Here is a 17,003-nt window from a genome sequence, read left to right on the forward strand (position 1 = left end):
AAAGCGACCTGAACGAGGAACTGATGACGTAATCGTCCGGCCTTCAAAACGTGGTGCACCAAAGACAGTCTTGTGTGTCAAAGCGTACTCATCTGCCAACACTGCTGCTTGGGCCAATGTAACCACTTTCTGTTCATTTAAATGAACTACAATTCTATCTGGGAGGTTGCTTTTAAAGTCCTCCAACAGCATCAACTCCTTAATAATCAGCAAAGGTGTTAGCTTTGCTGGCTGAACACCAGCGACTAAACAGAGACTCTTTGTCCCTAGCAAATTCAACAAATGTACGGTGAGAGGGTTTCTTGTGGTTCCTGAAGTGCTGTCTATAAGCTTCAGGCACCAACTCATAAGCCCGCAACACGGTAGTTTTAACTGTATCGTAGTGTAAACTGTCTTCCAGGGAGAGCGCAGCTACTACTTCCTGGGCTTTCCCAGACAATTTACATTGTAATAGGAGCGGCCAAACCTCGAGTGGCCAATGCAGCGCAGCGGCTACACGCTCAAACGCAGAGAAATAAGAATCCACTTCCGACTCTCGGAATGGAGGGACTAAAGCTATGTTTTTACTCACATCGAAGTGGGTTTTTATTTATTTATTTTTTTATTATTTTTATTTTACCTTTATTTAACCAGGTAGGCAAGTTGAGAACAAGTTCTCATTTACAATTGCGACCTGGCCAAGATAAAGCAAAGCAGTTTGACAGATACAACAACACAGAGTTACACATGGAGTAAAACAAACATACAGTCAATAATAAAGTATAAACAAGTCTATATACAATGTGAGCAAATGAGGTGAGAAGGGAGGTAAAGGCAAAAAAGGCCTTGGTGGCAAGGTAAATACAATATAGCAAGTAAAACACTGGAATGGTAGTTTTGCAATGGAAGAATGTGCAAAGTAGAAATAAAAAATAATGGGGTGCAAAGGAGCAAAATAAATAAATAAATTAAATACAGTTGGGAAAGAGGTAGTTGATAGGGCTAAATTATAGGTGGGCTATGTACAGGTGCAGTAATCTGTGAGCTGCTCTGACAGTTGGTGCTTAAAGCTAGTGAGGGAGATAAGTGTTTCCAGTTTCAGAGATTTTTGTAGTTCGTTCCAGTCATTGGCAGCAGAGAACTGGAAAGAGAGACGGCCAAAGAAAGAATTGGTTTTGGGGGTGACTAGAGAGATATACCTGCTGGAGCGTGTGCTACAGGTGGGAGATGCTATGGTGACCAGCGAGCTGAGATAAGGGGGGACTTTACCTAGCAGGGTCTTGTAGATGACATGGAGCCAGTGGGTTTGGCGACGAGTATGAAGCGAGGGCCAGCCAACGAGAGCGTACAGGTCGCAATGGTGGGTAGTATATGGGGCTTTGGTGACAAAACGGATTGCACTGTGATAGACTGCATCCAATTTGTTGAGTAGGGTATTGGAGGCTATTTTGTAAATTACATCGCCAAAGTCGAGGATTGGTAGGATGGTCAGTTTTACAAGGGTATGTTTGGCAGCATGAGTGAAGGATGCTTTGTTGCGAAATAGGAAGCCAATTCTAGATTTAACTTTGGATTGGAGATGTTTGATATGGGTCTGGAAGGAGAGTTTACAGTCTAACCAGACACCTAAGTATTTGTAGTTGTCCACGTATTCTAAGTCAGAGCCGTCCAGAGTAGTGATGTTGGACAGGCGGGTAGGTGCAGGTAGTGATCGGTTGAAGAGCATGCATTTAGTTTTACTTGTATTTAAGAGCAATTGGAGGCCACGGAAGGAGAGTTGTATGGCATTGAAGCTTGCCTGCAAAGATGATGTTTGATGATGAGCAGCTTGTAGAGTCGCACTGGAGCGAGCGTCTAGCTCCAGTTGTCGGATCCTCACCTCCTTGTCAGCTTCTATTTTCCTAATTTCAAGTTCAAATTTCATCTGTCTCTCTTTATCTTTTTGTTCCATTTCTAACCGAGCCAGCCTCACCTTCAGCCTAGCAGTTCCATCTGAACGACGCGAAGCAGAAGATAAAGGATTGAATCGGGGCAATGTAAAAGGGGTACGAGGAACCCCTTCCTCCGCCTTGTTCTCCGAATTGGCATCAGAAGGTCTACCCGTCTCCTCTCCTTGCAATGACAGAATCCGTTCTCTCACTAAACCCTCCCTGACTAGCACCAAAAGCTCAGCCTTTAGGGCTTTCTCAGGGACAACAAATCCATAATGGTCAGCTATAGCTATAAGGTCTACTTTACGAAACCTCACCAAACAATCAATAGAGGGCGCTTCAAAAAACTTAGAGATGGCTGATGCAGCCATCTTATACAATGCAGTCTCCTGAACACACTAACTAAACAAGTCATCCAAACTCACAACCTACCATCACACCTCAATCACTAACCATAGAGAGCTCAGAGCAGCAGGGTCCGGTGGGTTTAATGGTCAAATCCCGGATGAGCCCCCATTATGTTACGCACGCCTCTATGAAGAGGGAACGCAACACCCTGCTACAACTAAACTCTCTGTGAAGTGAAAAAGGTATGGACTGTAGGTGTGAGTAAGGATGACAACAGACAGAATGTGGTACCGTTTACAAGGACTTTATTCCTTTACACAGTATTATGGGGAAAAGGGGCTGGACGGAACCAAAGCAAAGAAAGTAAATCTCAAAGCCCCCCCTCTCCTATCTTACCTGCCTACCCACTACTTACCTAATTTAGCACCACCTGGTGCCCTAACCAAAATACAGGGGGTGGTCCGCCCAGGTCTTACCTAGTGTGCCTAGACAGTGAATATACTACGGGTATATGTATGCCCGCGGGCCTCTTGCCTAAACACTCCCAAGGTGCCTTCCCGTTCTCCCCATGGAACAAATGAAACAGGATATTAAACAATTTCAAACTAACAAAGGACATCAAATAAGCTCTATCTGAGCAACAAACTCATAGAACATACCACTTCCCAGCAATGAACTCCCAGCACAATCAACCTCCAGCAAAAAAAACCAAACACAAACAATCACAAACAATCGCTCTGCAATGACCTCACAGCAAATCTCTCTCAGCAATCCCTACCTCCAAATCTCTCTATGCAATCCCTACCTCCAAATCTCTCTATGCAATCCCTACCTCCAAAAATCTCTCTTTGCAATCCCTACCTCCAAAAATCTCTCTAGCAAAATCTCTCTCAGCAATCCCTACCTCAAATCTCTCCCTCCTGAACAGAACACTGGCTTTTATGTAGCTTCAGAATGAATGTGTAATTGGAGACAGCTGTGTCTTGACGAGGGGGCGGGGTCAGCTCTCCAATTAGCCCTGGAGTCGACCAATCAGCTGCTTGAGGGATTTCAGGAAGCCATTTCCTGAAATAAACACATGCAAGTACACAAACTACAACACATAAACTGGGGAACGTAACACGCCCACCACAAAAATTGCAAACCTAGTTTTGCAATAACAAAAGCCATCGCTTCCCCAGTTAGTAAACCCGTGATAGAGCGTCAGCAACCACATTCGCCGAGCCCTTCACATAAGCTATCTGTACATTATATCCTTGTACAATCAGAGCCCACCGCATAAGGCGGCGGTTCTGGTTGTACATTTGCTTCAAGAACACCAATGGATTATGGTCCGTGAAGACCATAACAGGCAAGGCACTGGACTCCACATATACCTCAAAGAACTGTAAGGCAAGCAATAAAGCCAGCGTCTCTTGTTCAATTGTAGAGTATCTTGACTGACACGAGTTGAACTTACGGGAGAAGAAACTGACGGGCCGATCCACTCCGTCTTCATCTTCCTGTAAGAGAACCGCACCCACCCCCACTATACTAGCATCTACCTCCAACTTAAAAGGTTTGTCAAAGTTGGGGGCGGCAAGCACTGGGGCACTGCAAAGTAGCGCTTTAGCGGACTCAAAAGCGTAGTTACAGTCCTTGGACCACTTGAATGGTACCTTGGGACTAAGCAGAGATGAAAGGGGAGCTACTACCGTCGAGAAATTCTTACAAAACGTACGATAGCACCCTACCATCCCCAGGAATCTGCGCAACTGGCGGCGAGTAGTGGGAGCAGGAAAAGCAATAATTGCTTCCACTTTGCCAGTTACTGGGCGCACTTGACCTCGTCCCACTTGTTTACCTAAGTAAGTCACTGTAGCCTTCCCAAACTCACACTTGGCCAAATTGAGGGTTAAATAAGCATTCTCCAACCGCTGAAACACACTTTTCAAAGTGGAGAGATGATCAGACCAAGTAGACGAATGAATCACCACATCGTCAAGGTAAGCAGTACAATTTGGCAGATCTGCAAACACAATGTTAACTAGCCGCTGAAAAGTAGCAGGTGCATTACACATGCCAAAGGGCATCACAGTGTATTGTACGAAGTTCTGGCGTAACAAAAGCCGATATGTCAGAAGCTCGAGAGGTCAGAGGCACCTGCCAATAACCTTTTAACAAATCTAACTTACTAACGTAAGCAGCAGAGCCAATTCTATCAATACAGTCATCTAAGCGAGGTAGAGGAAAATAAGACTTTGTAACTGCATTTACGCGACGATAGTCCGTACATAAGCAGGATGTACCGTCAGGCTTAGGAACAAGAATACATGGAGAACTCCAGGAGCTGTTACTGGGTTTTGCCATGTCATTCTGTAATAAATAAGCTACCTCACTTTTCATTACCTCCCTTTTCTTAGCATTAACCCGGTACGGATGCTGACGTATAGGAACAGCGTTCCCCACATCCACGTCATGTTCCAAGATGGCTGTGCGACTTGGAATGTCCTGAAACACACTGAGAAAACTGTTTATCAATAGGATAAGATCCTTAGTTTGATCGTTATCCAAATGTTCCATTTGAGAGGGTAACTTCTTCAGCATCTCTGAATTACATAGGCGTTCACCTTGCTGTAACGTATGGCGTAACTCCAACCCGTCCTCCTTATCCTCATCTAGGTCCCAGCCAGGCTTCAGCACCACCGCAGCCACACTGGAGACGGCGGGCTGGACCGGCTTACTTGAGGAGCTGTCGGGAGAATCGCGCACATAATACGTTTTCAGCATGTTAACATGACACACACGGGAAGAACGCCTTCGATCTGGTGTCTTTATCACATAATTGGTGTCATTGATTTTCTTTTCCACCAGATACGGTCCAGAAAAACGTGCTGACAGAGATGAGCCAGGGATTGGCAACAAAACTAAAACTTGATCCCCTGGTGCAAATGAACGGCCAACAGCCTTTTTGTCATAATGCAACTTCATGCGTTTTTGAGACGAGGAAAGAGACTTTTGGGCTAACGCACATGCGGTGTGCAGTCTCTCCCGCATCTTACTGACATATTCCAACACATTTTTAGGGGCGCTACTGGGTGGAGGAGATAAGATATGCTCCTTCAAAACTTTAAGCGGACCCCGTGGGGTGTGTCCAAACACAAGGTCTCAGCAATCCCTACCTCCAAATCTCTCTATGCAATCCCTACCTCCAAAAATCTCTCTTTGCAATCCCTACCTCCAAAAATCTCTCTAGCAAAATCTCTCTCAGCAATCCCTACCTCAAATCTCTCCCTCCTGAACAGAACACTGGCTTTTATGTAGCTTCAGAATGAATGTGTAATTGGAGACAGCTGTGTCTTGACAAGGGGGCGGGGTCAGCTCTCCAATTAGCCCTGGAGTCGACCAATCAGCTGCTTGAGGGATTTCAGGAAGCCATTTCCTGAAATAAACACATGCAAGTACACAAACTACAACACATAAACTGGGGAACGTAACAGTGCTTAAAGCTAGTGCTTCATTGTAGGGATGGTGCTGAAAAACATGCCCACAGCATGATGCTGCCACCACCATGCTTCATTGTAGGGATGGTGCCAGGTTTCCACCAGACGTGACGCTTGGCATGCAGGTCAAAGAGTTCAATCTTGGTTTCATCAGACCAGAGAATCTTGTTTCTCGTGGTCTAAGAATCTTTACATGCCTTTTGGCAAACTCCAAGGGGGCAGTCATGTGCCTTTTACTGAGGAGTGGCTTCCGTCTGGCCACTCTACCATAAAGGCCTAATTGGTGAAGTGCTGCAGAGATGGTTGTCCTTCTGGAAGATTCTCCCATCTCCACAGAGGAGCTCTGTCAGAGTGACCATCGGGTTCATGGTCACCTCCCTGACCAAGGCCCTTCTACCCTGATTGCTCAGTTTGGCTGGGCGGCCAGCTCTAGGAAGAGTCCTGGTGGTTCCAACCTTCTTCCATTTCAGAATGATGGAGGCCACTGTGTTCTTGGGGACCTTCAGTGCTGCATAAATGTTTTGCTACTCTTCCCCAGATCTGTGCTTCGACACAATCATGTGTCGGAGCTCTACGGACAATTCCTTCGACCTCATGGCTTGGTTTTTGCTCTGACATGCCCTGTCAACTGTGGGACGTTTATATAGACAGGTGTATTCCTTTCCAAATCATGTCCAATCAATTGAATTTACCACAGGTGGACTCCAACAAGTTATAGAAACATCTCAAAGATGATCAATGGAAACAGGATGCATCCGAGCTGAATTTCGAGTCTAATAGCAAAGGGTCTGAATACTTATGTAGATAAGGTATTTCTGTTTTAAAAAATATATAAATGAGCAAATTTGCCATTGTGGGGTATTATGATGCCATCATGGGGTATTGTGATGTCATCGTGGGGTATTGTGATGTCATCATGAGGTATTGTGATGTCATCGTTGGGTATTGTGTGTAGATTGCTGAGGAAGAAAACAATTCAATGAATTTTAGAATAAGGCTGTAATGTAACAAAATGTGGAAAAAGTCAAGGGGTCTGAATACTTTCTGAATGCGTTGTATATATCTCTCTCCTCTCTTTCTCCTTCACCTCTCCTTCAACTGCCTGTATGTAAATGTCAACTGCCTCAGTCAGTCTGATGAATCACCTAGTTATCTCTCTCCATGTCTGTCTCATTTCTCTGTCTCCCTGTCTCTCTCCCTGTCTGTCTCATTTCTCTGTCTCCTTTTCTCTCTCCATGTCTGTCTCATTTCTCTGTCTCCTTTTCTCTCTCCCTGTCTGTCTCATTTCTCTGTCTCCTTTTCTCTCTCCCTGTCTGTCTCATTTCTCTGGCTCCTTTTCTCTCTCCATGTCTGTCTTTGTCTAATTTCTCTGTGTCTGTCTCGGTCTCATTTCTCTGTCTCCCTGTCTCTCTCCATGTCTGTCTCATTTCTCTGTCTCCTTTTCTCTCTCCATGTCTGTCTCATTTCTCTGTCTCCTTTTCTCTCTCCCTGTCTGTCTCTGTCTAATTTGTCTGTCTAATTTCTCTGTGTCTGTCTCGGTCTCATTTCTCTGTCTCCTTTTCTCTCTCCCTGTCTGTCTCATTTCTCTGTCTCCTTTTCTCTCTCCCTGTCTGTCTCATTTCTCTGGCTCCTTTTCTCTCTCCATGTCTGTCTTTGTCTAATTTCTCTGTGTCTGTCTCGGTCTCATTTCTCTGTCTCCCTGTCTCTCTCCATGTCTGTCTCATTTCTCTGTCTCCTTTTCTCTCTCCATGTCTGTCTCATTTCTCTGTCTCCTTTTCTCTCTCCCTGTCTGTCTCTGTCTAATTTGTCTGTCTAATTTCTCTGTGTCTGTCTCGGTCTCATTTCTCTGTCTCCTTTTCTCTCTCCCTGTCTGTCTCATTTCTCTGTCTCCTTTTCTCTCTCCCTGTCTGTCTCATTTCTCTGGCTCCTTTTCTCTCTCCATGTCTGTCTTTGTCTAATTTCTCTGTGTCTGTCTCGGTCTCATTTCTCTGTCTCCCTGTGTCTCTCCATGTCTGTCTCATTTCTCTGTCTCCTTTTCTCTCTCCATGTCTGTCTCATTTCTCTGTCTCCTTTTCTCTCTCCCTGTCTGTCTCTGTCTAATTTGTCTGTCTAATTTCTCTGTGTCTGTCTCGGTCTCATTTCTCAGTCTCGTTTTCTCTCCGTCTGTTTCATTTCTCTCTCTCCTTTTCTCTCTCCCTGTCTGTCTATGTCTAATTTCTCTGTCTAATTTCTCTGTGTCTGTCTCGGTCTCATTTCTCTGCCTCCCTGTCTCTCTCCATGTCTGTCTCATTTTTCTCTCTCCTTTTCTCTCTGCCTGTCTGTCTCGGTCTCATTTCTCTGTCTCCCTGTCTGTCTCCATGTCTGTCTCATTGCTCTGTCTCCTTTTCTCTCTCCCTGTCTGTCTCATTTCTCTGGCTCCTTTTCTCTCTCCCTGTCTGTCTCATTTCTCTGGCTCCTTTTCTCTCTCCATGTCTGTCTTTGTCTAATTTCTCTGTGTCTGTCTCGGTCTCATTTCTCTGTCTCCCTGTCTCTCTCCATGTCTGTCTCATTTCTCTGTCTCCTTTTCTCTCTCCATGTCTGTCTCATTTCTCTGTCTCCTTTTCTCTCGCCATGTCTGTCTCATTTCTCTGTCTCCCTGTCTCTCTCCATGTCTGTCTCATTTCTCTGTCTCCTTTTCTCTCTCCCTGTCTGTCTCTGTCTAATTTGTCTGTCTAATTTCTCTGTGTCTGTCTCGGTCTCATTTCTCTGTCTCGTTTTCTCTCCGTCTGTTTCATTTCTCTCTCTCCTTTTCTCTCTCCCTGTCTGTCTATGTCTAATTTCTCTGTCTAATTTCTCTGTGTCTGTCTCGGTCTCATTTCTCTGCCTCCCTGTCTCTCTCCATGTCTGTCTCATTTTTCTCTCTCCTTTTCTCTCTGCCTGTCTGTCTCGGTCTCATTTCTCTGTCTCCCTGTCTGTCTCCATGTCTGTCTCATTGCTCTGTCTCCTTTTCTCTCTCCCTGTCTGTCTCATTTCTCTGTCTCATTTTCTCTCTCCCTGTCTGTCTCATGTCTCTGTCTCCTTTTCTCTCCATGTCTGTCTCATTTCTCTGTCTCCTTTTCTCTCCATGTCTGTCTCATTTCTCTGTCTCCTTTTCTCTCTCCATGTCTGTCTCATTTCTCCCTCTGTCTCATTTCTCTGTGTCTGTCTCGGTCTCATTTCTCTGTCTCCCTGTCTCTCTCCATGTCTGTCTCATTTCTTTGTCTCCTTTTCTCTCTCCCTGTCTGTCTCATTTCTCTGTCTCATTTTCTCTCTCCCTGTCTGTCTCATGTCTCTGTCTCCTTTTCTCTCCATGTCTGTCTCATTTCTCTGTCTCCTTTTCTCACTCCATGTCTGTCTCATTTCTCTGTCTCCTTTTCTCACTCCATGTCTGTCTTATTTCTCTGTCTCCTTTTCTCTCTCCCTGTCTGTCTCATTTCTATGTCTCCTTTTCTCTCTCCATGTCTGTCTCATTTCTCTGTCTCCTTTTCTCTCTCCATGTCTGTCTCATTTCTCTGTCTCCTTTTCTCTCTCCATGTCTGTCTCATTTCTCTGTCTCCTTTTCTCTCTCCATGTCTGTCTCATTTCTCCCTCTGTCTCATTTCTCTGTCTCTGTCACTCTGTCTGTTTCTGTCTCCCTGTCTCTCTCAATGTCTGTCTCTGTCTCATTTCTCTGTCTACTTTTCTCTCCATGTCTGTCTCATTTCTCTGTCTCCTTTTCTCTCTCCCTGTCTGTCTATGTCTAATTTCTCTGTCTAATTTCTCTGTGTCTGTCTCGGTCTCATTTCTCTGCCTCCCTGTCTCTCTCCATGTCTGTCTCATTTTTCTCTCTCCTTTTCTCTCTCCCTGTCTGTCTCGGTCTCATTTCTCTGTCTCCCTGTCTGTCTCCATGTCTGTCTCATTGCTCTGTCTCCTTTTCTCTCTCCCTGTCTGTCTCATTTCTCTGTCTCATTTTCTCTCTCCCTGTCTGTCTCATGTCTCTGTCTCCTTTTCTCTCCATGTCTGTCTCATTTCTCTGTCTCCTTTTCTCTCCATGTCTGTCTCATTTCTCTGTCTCCTTTTCTCTCTCCATGTCTGTCTCATTTCTCCCTCTGTCTCATTTCTCTGTGTCTGTCTCGGTCTCATTTCTCTGTCTCCCTGTCTCTCTCCATGTCTGTCTCATTTCTTTGTCTCCTTTTCTCTCTCCCTGTCTGTCTCATTTCTCTGTCTCATTTTCTCTCTCCCTGTCTGTCTCATGTCTCTGTCTCCTTTTCTCTCCATGTCTGTCTCATTTCTCTGTCTCCTTTTCTCACTCCATGTCTGTCTCATTTCTCTGTCTCCTTTTCTCACTCCATGTCTGTCTTATTTCTCTGTCTCCTTTTCTCTCTCCCTGTCTGTCTCATTTCTATGTCTCCTTTTCTCTCTCCATGTCTGTCTCATTTCTCTGTCTCCTTTTCTCTCTCCATGTCTGTCTCATTTCTCTGTCTCCTTTTCTCTCTCCATGTCTGTCTCATTTCTCTGTCTCCTTTTCTCTCTCCATGTCTGTCTCATTTCTCCCTCTGTCTCATTTCTCTGTCTCTGTCACTCTGTCTGTTTCTGTCTCCCTGTCTCTCTCAATGTCTGTCTCTGTCTCATTTCTCTGTCTACTTTTCTCTCCATGTCTGTCTCATTTCTCTGTCTCCTTTTCTCTCTCCCTGTCTGTCTATGTCTAATTTCTCTGTCTAATTTCTCTGTGTCTGTCTCGGTCTCATTTCTCTGCCTCCCTGTCTCTCTCCATGTCTGTCTCATTTTTCTCTCTCCTTTTCTCTCTCCCTGTCTGTCTCGGTCTCATTTCTCTGTCTCCCTGTCTGTCTCCATGTCTGTCTCATTTCTCTGTCTCCTTTTCTCTCTCCCTGTCTGTCTCATTTCTCCGTCTCATTTTCTCTCTCCCTGTCTGTCTCATTTCTCTGTCTCCTTTTCTCTCTCCCTGTCTGTCTCATTTCTCTGTCTCCTTTTCTCTCTCCCTGTCTGTCTCATGTCTCTGTCTCCTTTTCTCTCCATGTCTGTCTCATTTCTCTGTCTCCTTTTCTCTCTCCATGTCTGTCTCATTTCTCCCTCTGTCTCATTTCTCTGTCTCTGTCACTCTGTCTGTTTCTGTCTCCCTGTCTCTCTCAATGTCTGTCTCTGTCTCATTTCTCTGTCTCCTTTTCTCTCCATGTCTGTCTCATTTCTTTGTCTCCTTTTCTCACTCCATGTCTGTCTCATTTCTCTGTCTCCTTTTCTCTCTCCCTGGCTGTCTCATTTCTCTGTCTCCTTTTCTCTCTCCATGTCTGTCTCATTTCTCTTTCTCCTTTTCTCTCTCCATGTCTGTCTCATTTCTCTGTCTCCTTTTCTCTCTCCATGTCTGTCTCATTTCTCCCTCTGTCTCATTTCTCTGTCTCTGTCACTCTCTGTTTCTGTCTCCCTGTCTCTCTCAATGTCTGTCTCTGTCTCATTTCTCTGTCTCCTTTTCTCTCCATGTCTGTCTCATTTCTCTGTCTCCTTTTCTCACTCCATGTCTGTCTCATTTCTCTGTCTCCTTTTCTCTCTCCCTGGCTGTCTCATTTCTCTGTCTCCTTTTCTCTCTCCATGTCTGTCTCATTTCTCTGTCTCCTTTTCTCACTCCATGTCTGTCTCATTTCTCTGTCTCCTTTTCTCTCTCCCTGTCTGTCTCATTTCTCTGTCTCCTTTTCTCTCTCCATGTCTGTCTCATTTCTCTGGCTCCTTTTCTCTCTCCATGTCTGTCTCATTTCTCTGTCTCCTTTTCTCTCTCCATGTCTGTCTCATTTCTCTGTCTCCTTTTCTCTCTCCATGTCTGTCTCATTTCTCCCTCTGTCTCATTTCTCTTTCTCTGTCACTCTGTCTGTTTCTGTCTCCCTGTCTCTCTCAATGTCTGTCTCCGTCTCATTTATCTGTCTCTATCTCCCTGTCTGTCTCCCTCTGTCTCATTTCTCTGTCTCTGTCGCTCTGTCTCTTTCTGTCTCTCTGTCTCTCTCAATGTCTGTCTCTGTCTCATTTCTGTCTACCTGTTTTTCTCTGTCTACCTGTCTGTCTCTGTCTCATTTCTGTCTACCTGTTTGTCTGTCTACCTTTCTGTTTCTGTCTCATTTCTCTGTCTAACTGTCTGTTTCTGTCTACCTGTCTGTCTCTGTCTAATGCCTCTGTGTCTCCTGCCATGCTTCAGACAGTATCAGACTTCTTTAACTTAGTGAAGGTACCGTAATGAATGTTGAACTCTCTTTGACATCAACGTCCTTCCTTATAATTTAATGTATTTCTCTGACTTCAATTCCGGCATGTTTATGTGTTCTGTGTTGTCCTGAGGAGTATAACACTGTGTTTCCTAACTGGAGAGTAACTCTCTGACTGTCTCCTGCAGGACTCTAGGGCTTACTATCACCTGCTGAAAATGATCGCTCCTGACGGCAGCAAAGAGAACGAGCAACGCATTGAGATCAACATGTCTGGATACAATGTGAGTCCCTCTTCAAATCAACATGCGTGCAGAATCTATATACTGTATAGGGTCAGTTCCAAGGTCAGTTCTAATGCCATATTAACAATGTGCAGAATCTATATACTGTATAGGGTCAGTTCCAAGGTCAGTTCTAATACCATATTAACAATGTGCAGAATCTATATACTGTATAGGGTCAGTTCCAAGGTCAGTTCTAATACCATATTAACAATGTGCAGAATCTATATACTGTATAGGGTCAGTTCCAGGGTCAGATCTAATACCATATTAACAATGTGCAGAATCTATATACTGTATAGGGTCAGTTCCAAGGTCAGTTCTAATACCATATTAACAATGTGCAGAATCTATATACTGTATAGGGTCAGTTCCAGGGTCAGATCTAATACCATATTAACAATGTGCAGAATCTATATACTGTATAGGGTCAGTTCCAGGGTCAGATCTAATACCATATAAACAATGTACAGGGATACTGGAGTGATGGAGGTAGATATGTATAGTGATGGAGGTAGATATGTATAGTGATGGAGGTATATATGTATAGGGGGAAGGAGACAGGGATACTGGAATGATGGAGGTAGATATGTATAGGGGGAAGGTGACAGGGATACTGGAGTGATGGAGGTAGATATGTATAGTGATGGAGGTAGATATGTATAGTGATGGAGGTAGATATGTATAGTGATGGAGGTAGATATGAATAGTGATGGAGGTAGATATGTATAGTGATGGAGGTAGATATGTATAGTGATGGAGGTAGATATGAATAGGGGGAAGATGACAGGGATACTGGAGTGATGGAGGTAGATATGTATAGTGATGGAGGTAGATATGTATAGTGATGGAGGTAGATATGAATAGTGATGGAGGTAGATATGTATAGTGATGGAGGTAGATATGTATAGTGATGGAGGTAGATAAGTATAGGGGTAAGGGGACTATATACAGGGTCAGTACCATATTAACAATGTACAGGGATACTGGAGTGATGGAGGTAGATATGTATAGTGATGGAGGTAGATATGTATAGGGGGAAGGAGACAGGGATACTGGAGTGATGGAGGTAGATATGTATAGTGATGGAGGTAGATATGAATAGGGGGAAGGTGACAGGGATACTGGAGTGATGGAGGTAGATATGTATAGTGATGGAGGTAGATATGTATAGGGGGAAGGTGACAGGGATACTGGAGTGATGGAGGTAGATATGTATAGTGATGGAGGTAGATATGAATAGGGGGAAGGTGACAGGGATACTGGAGTGATGGAGGTAGATATGTATAGTGATGGAGGTAGATATGAATAGTGATGGAGGTAGATATGTATAGTGATGGAGGTAGATATGTATAGTGATGGAGGTAGATATGTATAGTGATGGAGGTAGATAAGTATAGGGGTAAGGGGACTATATACAGGGTCAGTACCATATTAACAATGTACAGGGATACTGGAGTGATGGAGGTAGATATGTATAGGGGGAAGGGGACAGGGAAACTGGAGTGATGGAGGTAGATATGTATAGGGGGAAGGTGACAGGGATACTGGAGTGATGGAGGTAGATATGTATAGTGATGGAGGTAGATATGTATAGGGGGAAGGAGACAGGGATACTGGAGTGATGGAGGTAGATATGTATAGAGGGAAGGTGACAGAGATACTGGAGTGATGGAGGTAGATATGTATAGTGATGGAGGTAGATATGTATAGGGGGAAGGTGACTATATACAGGGTCAGTTCAGTACCATGTTTTTTGAGGACCCATGCTAAACTTTTTCAAGGGTGATGTGTGTTCACGATCAGCTCCCTGGTCTTACTGTTGTTGGTGTCCTGGCACCACACGGCCAGGTCTCTCTCCTCCTCCCTGTAGGCTGTCTCATCGTCGTCAGTGTTCAGGCCTACCACTGTTGTGTCGTCAACTAACTTAATGGTGGTGTTGGAGTCATGCGCTGCCACACAGTCGTGGGTGAACAGGGAGTACAGGAGGGGACTAAGCACGCACCCCTGAGGGGCCCCAGTGTTGAGGATCAGCATGGCAGGCGTGTTTTTACCTACTCTTACCACCTGGCCCGTCAGGAAGTCCAGGATCCAGTTGCAGAGGGAGGTGTTTAGTCCCAGGGTCTTTAGCTCAGTGATGAGCTTTGTGAGCACTATGGTGTTGAACACTGAGCTGTAGTCAATGAATAGCATTCTCACATGGGTGTTCCTTTAGTTCAGGTGAGAAAGGACAGTGTGGAGTGGGATTGAGACTGCATGATCTGTGGATCTGTTGGGGCGGTATGCAAATTGGAGTGGGTCTAGGGTTTCTGGGATAATGGGGTTGATGTGAGCCATGACCAGCCTTTCAAAGCACTTCCTCCTCTCCACATGACAGCTGCTATAGCATTTATACGAAAGGAGGGTTTCCTGTATGTAGTCCGTGTGTGTGTGTGTGTGTGTGTGTGTGTGTGTGTGTGTGTGTGTGTGTGTGTGTGTGTGTGTGTGTGTGTGTGTGTGTGTGTGTGTGTGTGTGTGTGTGTGTGTGTGTGTGTGTGTGTGTTGTATAATGGAAGCATTTTCCTGTTGTTTTCAGAAGAGAATAGTTTTAGACCTGCCTCTTCTCTCCTGCTCTCCTACCCCTCTCTCCTGTTCTCCTACCCCCCTCTCCTGCTCTCCTACCCCTCTCTCCTGCTCTCCTACCTCTCTCTCCAGCTTCTCCTACCCCTCTCTCCTGCTCTCCTACCCCTCTCTCCTGTTCTCCTACCCCTCTCTCCTGCTTCTCCTACCCCTCTCTCCTGCTTCTCCTACCCCTCTCTCCTGTTCTCCTACCCCTTTCTCCTGTTCTCCTACCCCTCTCTCCTGCTCTCATAACCCTCTCTCCTGCTCTCCTACCCATCTCTCCTGTTCTCCTACCCCTCTCTCCTGTTCTCCTACCCCTCTCTCATGAAGAACTTCCTGGAACTTACTGTAGAGTTCATGTGAACCCAACTTGAACATAAAATATGCTAAACTGAGAGACTTTGAAAATCAAACCCCTCCTTATTCAAGGACTGAGTCCTCCTGCCTTTCTTCTATTGGATGAAACCCCTCCTTATTCAAGGACTGAGTCCTCCTGCCTTTCTTCTATTGGATGAAATCCCTCCTGCCTTTCTTCTATTGGATGAAACCCCTCCTTATTCAAGGACTGAGTCCTCCTGCCTTTCTTCTATTGGACGAAACCCCTCCTTATTCAAGGACTGAGTCCTCCTGCCTTTCTTCTATTGGATGAAACTCCTCCTTATTCAAGGACTGAGTCCTCCTGCCTTTCTTCTATTGGATGAAACCCCTCCTTATTCAAGGACTGAGTCCTCCTGCTTTTCTTCTATTGGATGAAACCCCTCCTTATTCCAGGACTGAGTCCTCCTGCCTTTCTTCTATTGGATGAAACCCCTCCTTATTCAAGGACTGAGTCCTCCTGCTTTTCTTCTATTGGATGAAACCCCTCCTTATTCAAGGACTGAGTCCTCCTGCTTTTCTTCTATTGGATGAAACCCCTCCTTATTCCAGGACTGAGTCCTCCTGCCTTTCTTCTATTGGATGAAACCCCTCCTTATTCCAGGACTGAGTCATCCTGCCTTTCTTCTATTGGATGAAACCCCTCCTTATTCAAGGACTGAGTCCTCCTGCCTTTCTTCTATTGGATGAAACCCCTCCTTATTCAAGGACTGAGTCCTCCTGCCTTTCTTCTATTGGATGAAACCCCTCCTTATTCAAGGACTGAGTCCTCCTGCCTTTCTTCTATTGGATGAAACCCCTCCTTATTCCAGGACTGAGTCATCCTGCCTTTCTTCTATTGGATGAAACCCCTCCTTATTCAAGGACTGAGTCCTCCTGCTTTTCTTCTATTGGATGAAACCCCTCCTGCCTTTCTTCTATTGGATGAAACCCCTCCTTATTCAAGGACTGAGTCCTCCTGCCTTTCTTCTATTGGATGAAACCCCTCCTTATTCAAGGACTGAGTCCTCCTGCCTTTCTTCTATTGGATGAAACCCCTCCTTATTCCAGGACTGAGTCCTCCTGCCTTTCTTCTATTGGATGAAACCCCTCCTTATTCCAGGACTGAGTCATCCTGCCTTTCTTCTATTGGATGAAACCCCTCCTTATTCAAGGACTGAGTCCTCCTGCTTTTCTTCTATTGGATGAAACCCCTCCTGCCTTTCTTCTATTGGATGAAACCCCTCCTTATTCAAGGACTGAGTCCTCCTGCCTTTCTTCTATTGGATGAAACCCCTCCTTATTCAAGGACTGAGTCCTCCTGCCTTTCTTCTATTGGATGAAACCCCTCCTTATTCCAGGACTGAGTCCTCCTGCCTTTCTTCTATTGGATGAAACCCCTCCTTATTCCAGGACTGAGTCATCCTGCCTTTCTTCTATTGGATGAAACCCCTCCTTATTCAAGGACTGAGTCCTCCTGCCTTTCTTCTATTGGATGAAACCTCTCCTTATTCAAGGACTGAGTCCTCCTGCCTTTCTTCTATTGGATGAAACCCCTCCTTATTCCAGGACTGAGTCCTCCTGCCTTTCTTCTATTGGATGAAACCCCTCCTTATTCCAGGACTGAGTCATCCTGCCTTTCTTCTATTGGATGAAACCCCTCCTTATTCAAGGACTGAGTCCTCCTGCCTTTCTTCTATTGGATGAAACCCCTCCTTATTCAAGGACTGAGTCCTCCTGCCTTTCTTCTATTGGATGAAACCCCTCCTTATTCCAGGACTGAGTCCTCCTGCCTTTCTTCTATTGGATGAAACCCCTCCT

The 17,003-nt window shown here is 45.1% G+C and overlaps 1 protein-coding gene across 3 annotated transcripts in view; it reads left to right on the plus strand.

Moving 5' to 3' along the window:
* Positions 1-17,003, plus strand: part of LOC110510432 (plastin-3) — a 65,418-nt gene that overhangs the window by 27,131 nt on the left and 21,284 nt on the right. For all 3 annotated transcript variants that reach the window (XR_005036022.1, XR_005036021.1, XM_036943589.1), the window contains exon 9: positions 12,132-12,227. Coding sequence is in view for 1 of the 3 variants with exons in the window: in XM_036943589.1 (XP_036799484.1) it covers positions 12,132-12,227 (96 nt within the window). In the remaining 2 variants the exon portion in view is untranslated. The remainder of the gene's footprint in view (positions 1-12,131; positions 12,228-17,003) is intronic.

This window comes from Oncorhynchus mykiss, chromosome 14 (assembly GCF_013265735.2).
Source record: "Oncorhynchus mykiss isolate Arlee chromosome 14, USDA_OmykA_1.1, whole genome shotgun sequence".
NCBI lineage: Eukaryota > Metazoa > Chordata > Actinopteri > Salmoniformes > Salmonidae > Oncorhynchus > Oncorhynchus mykiss.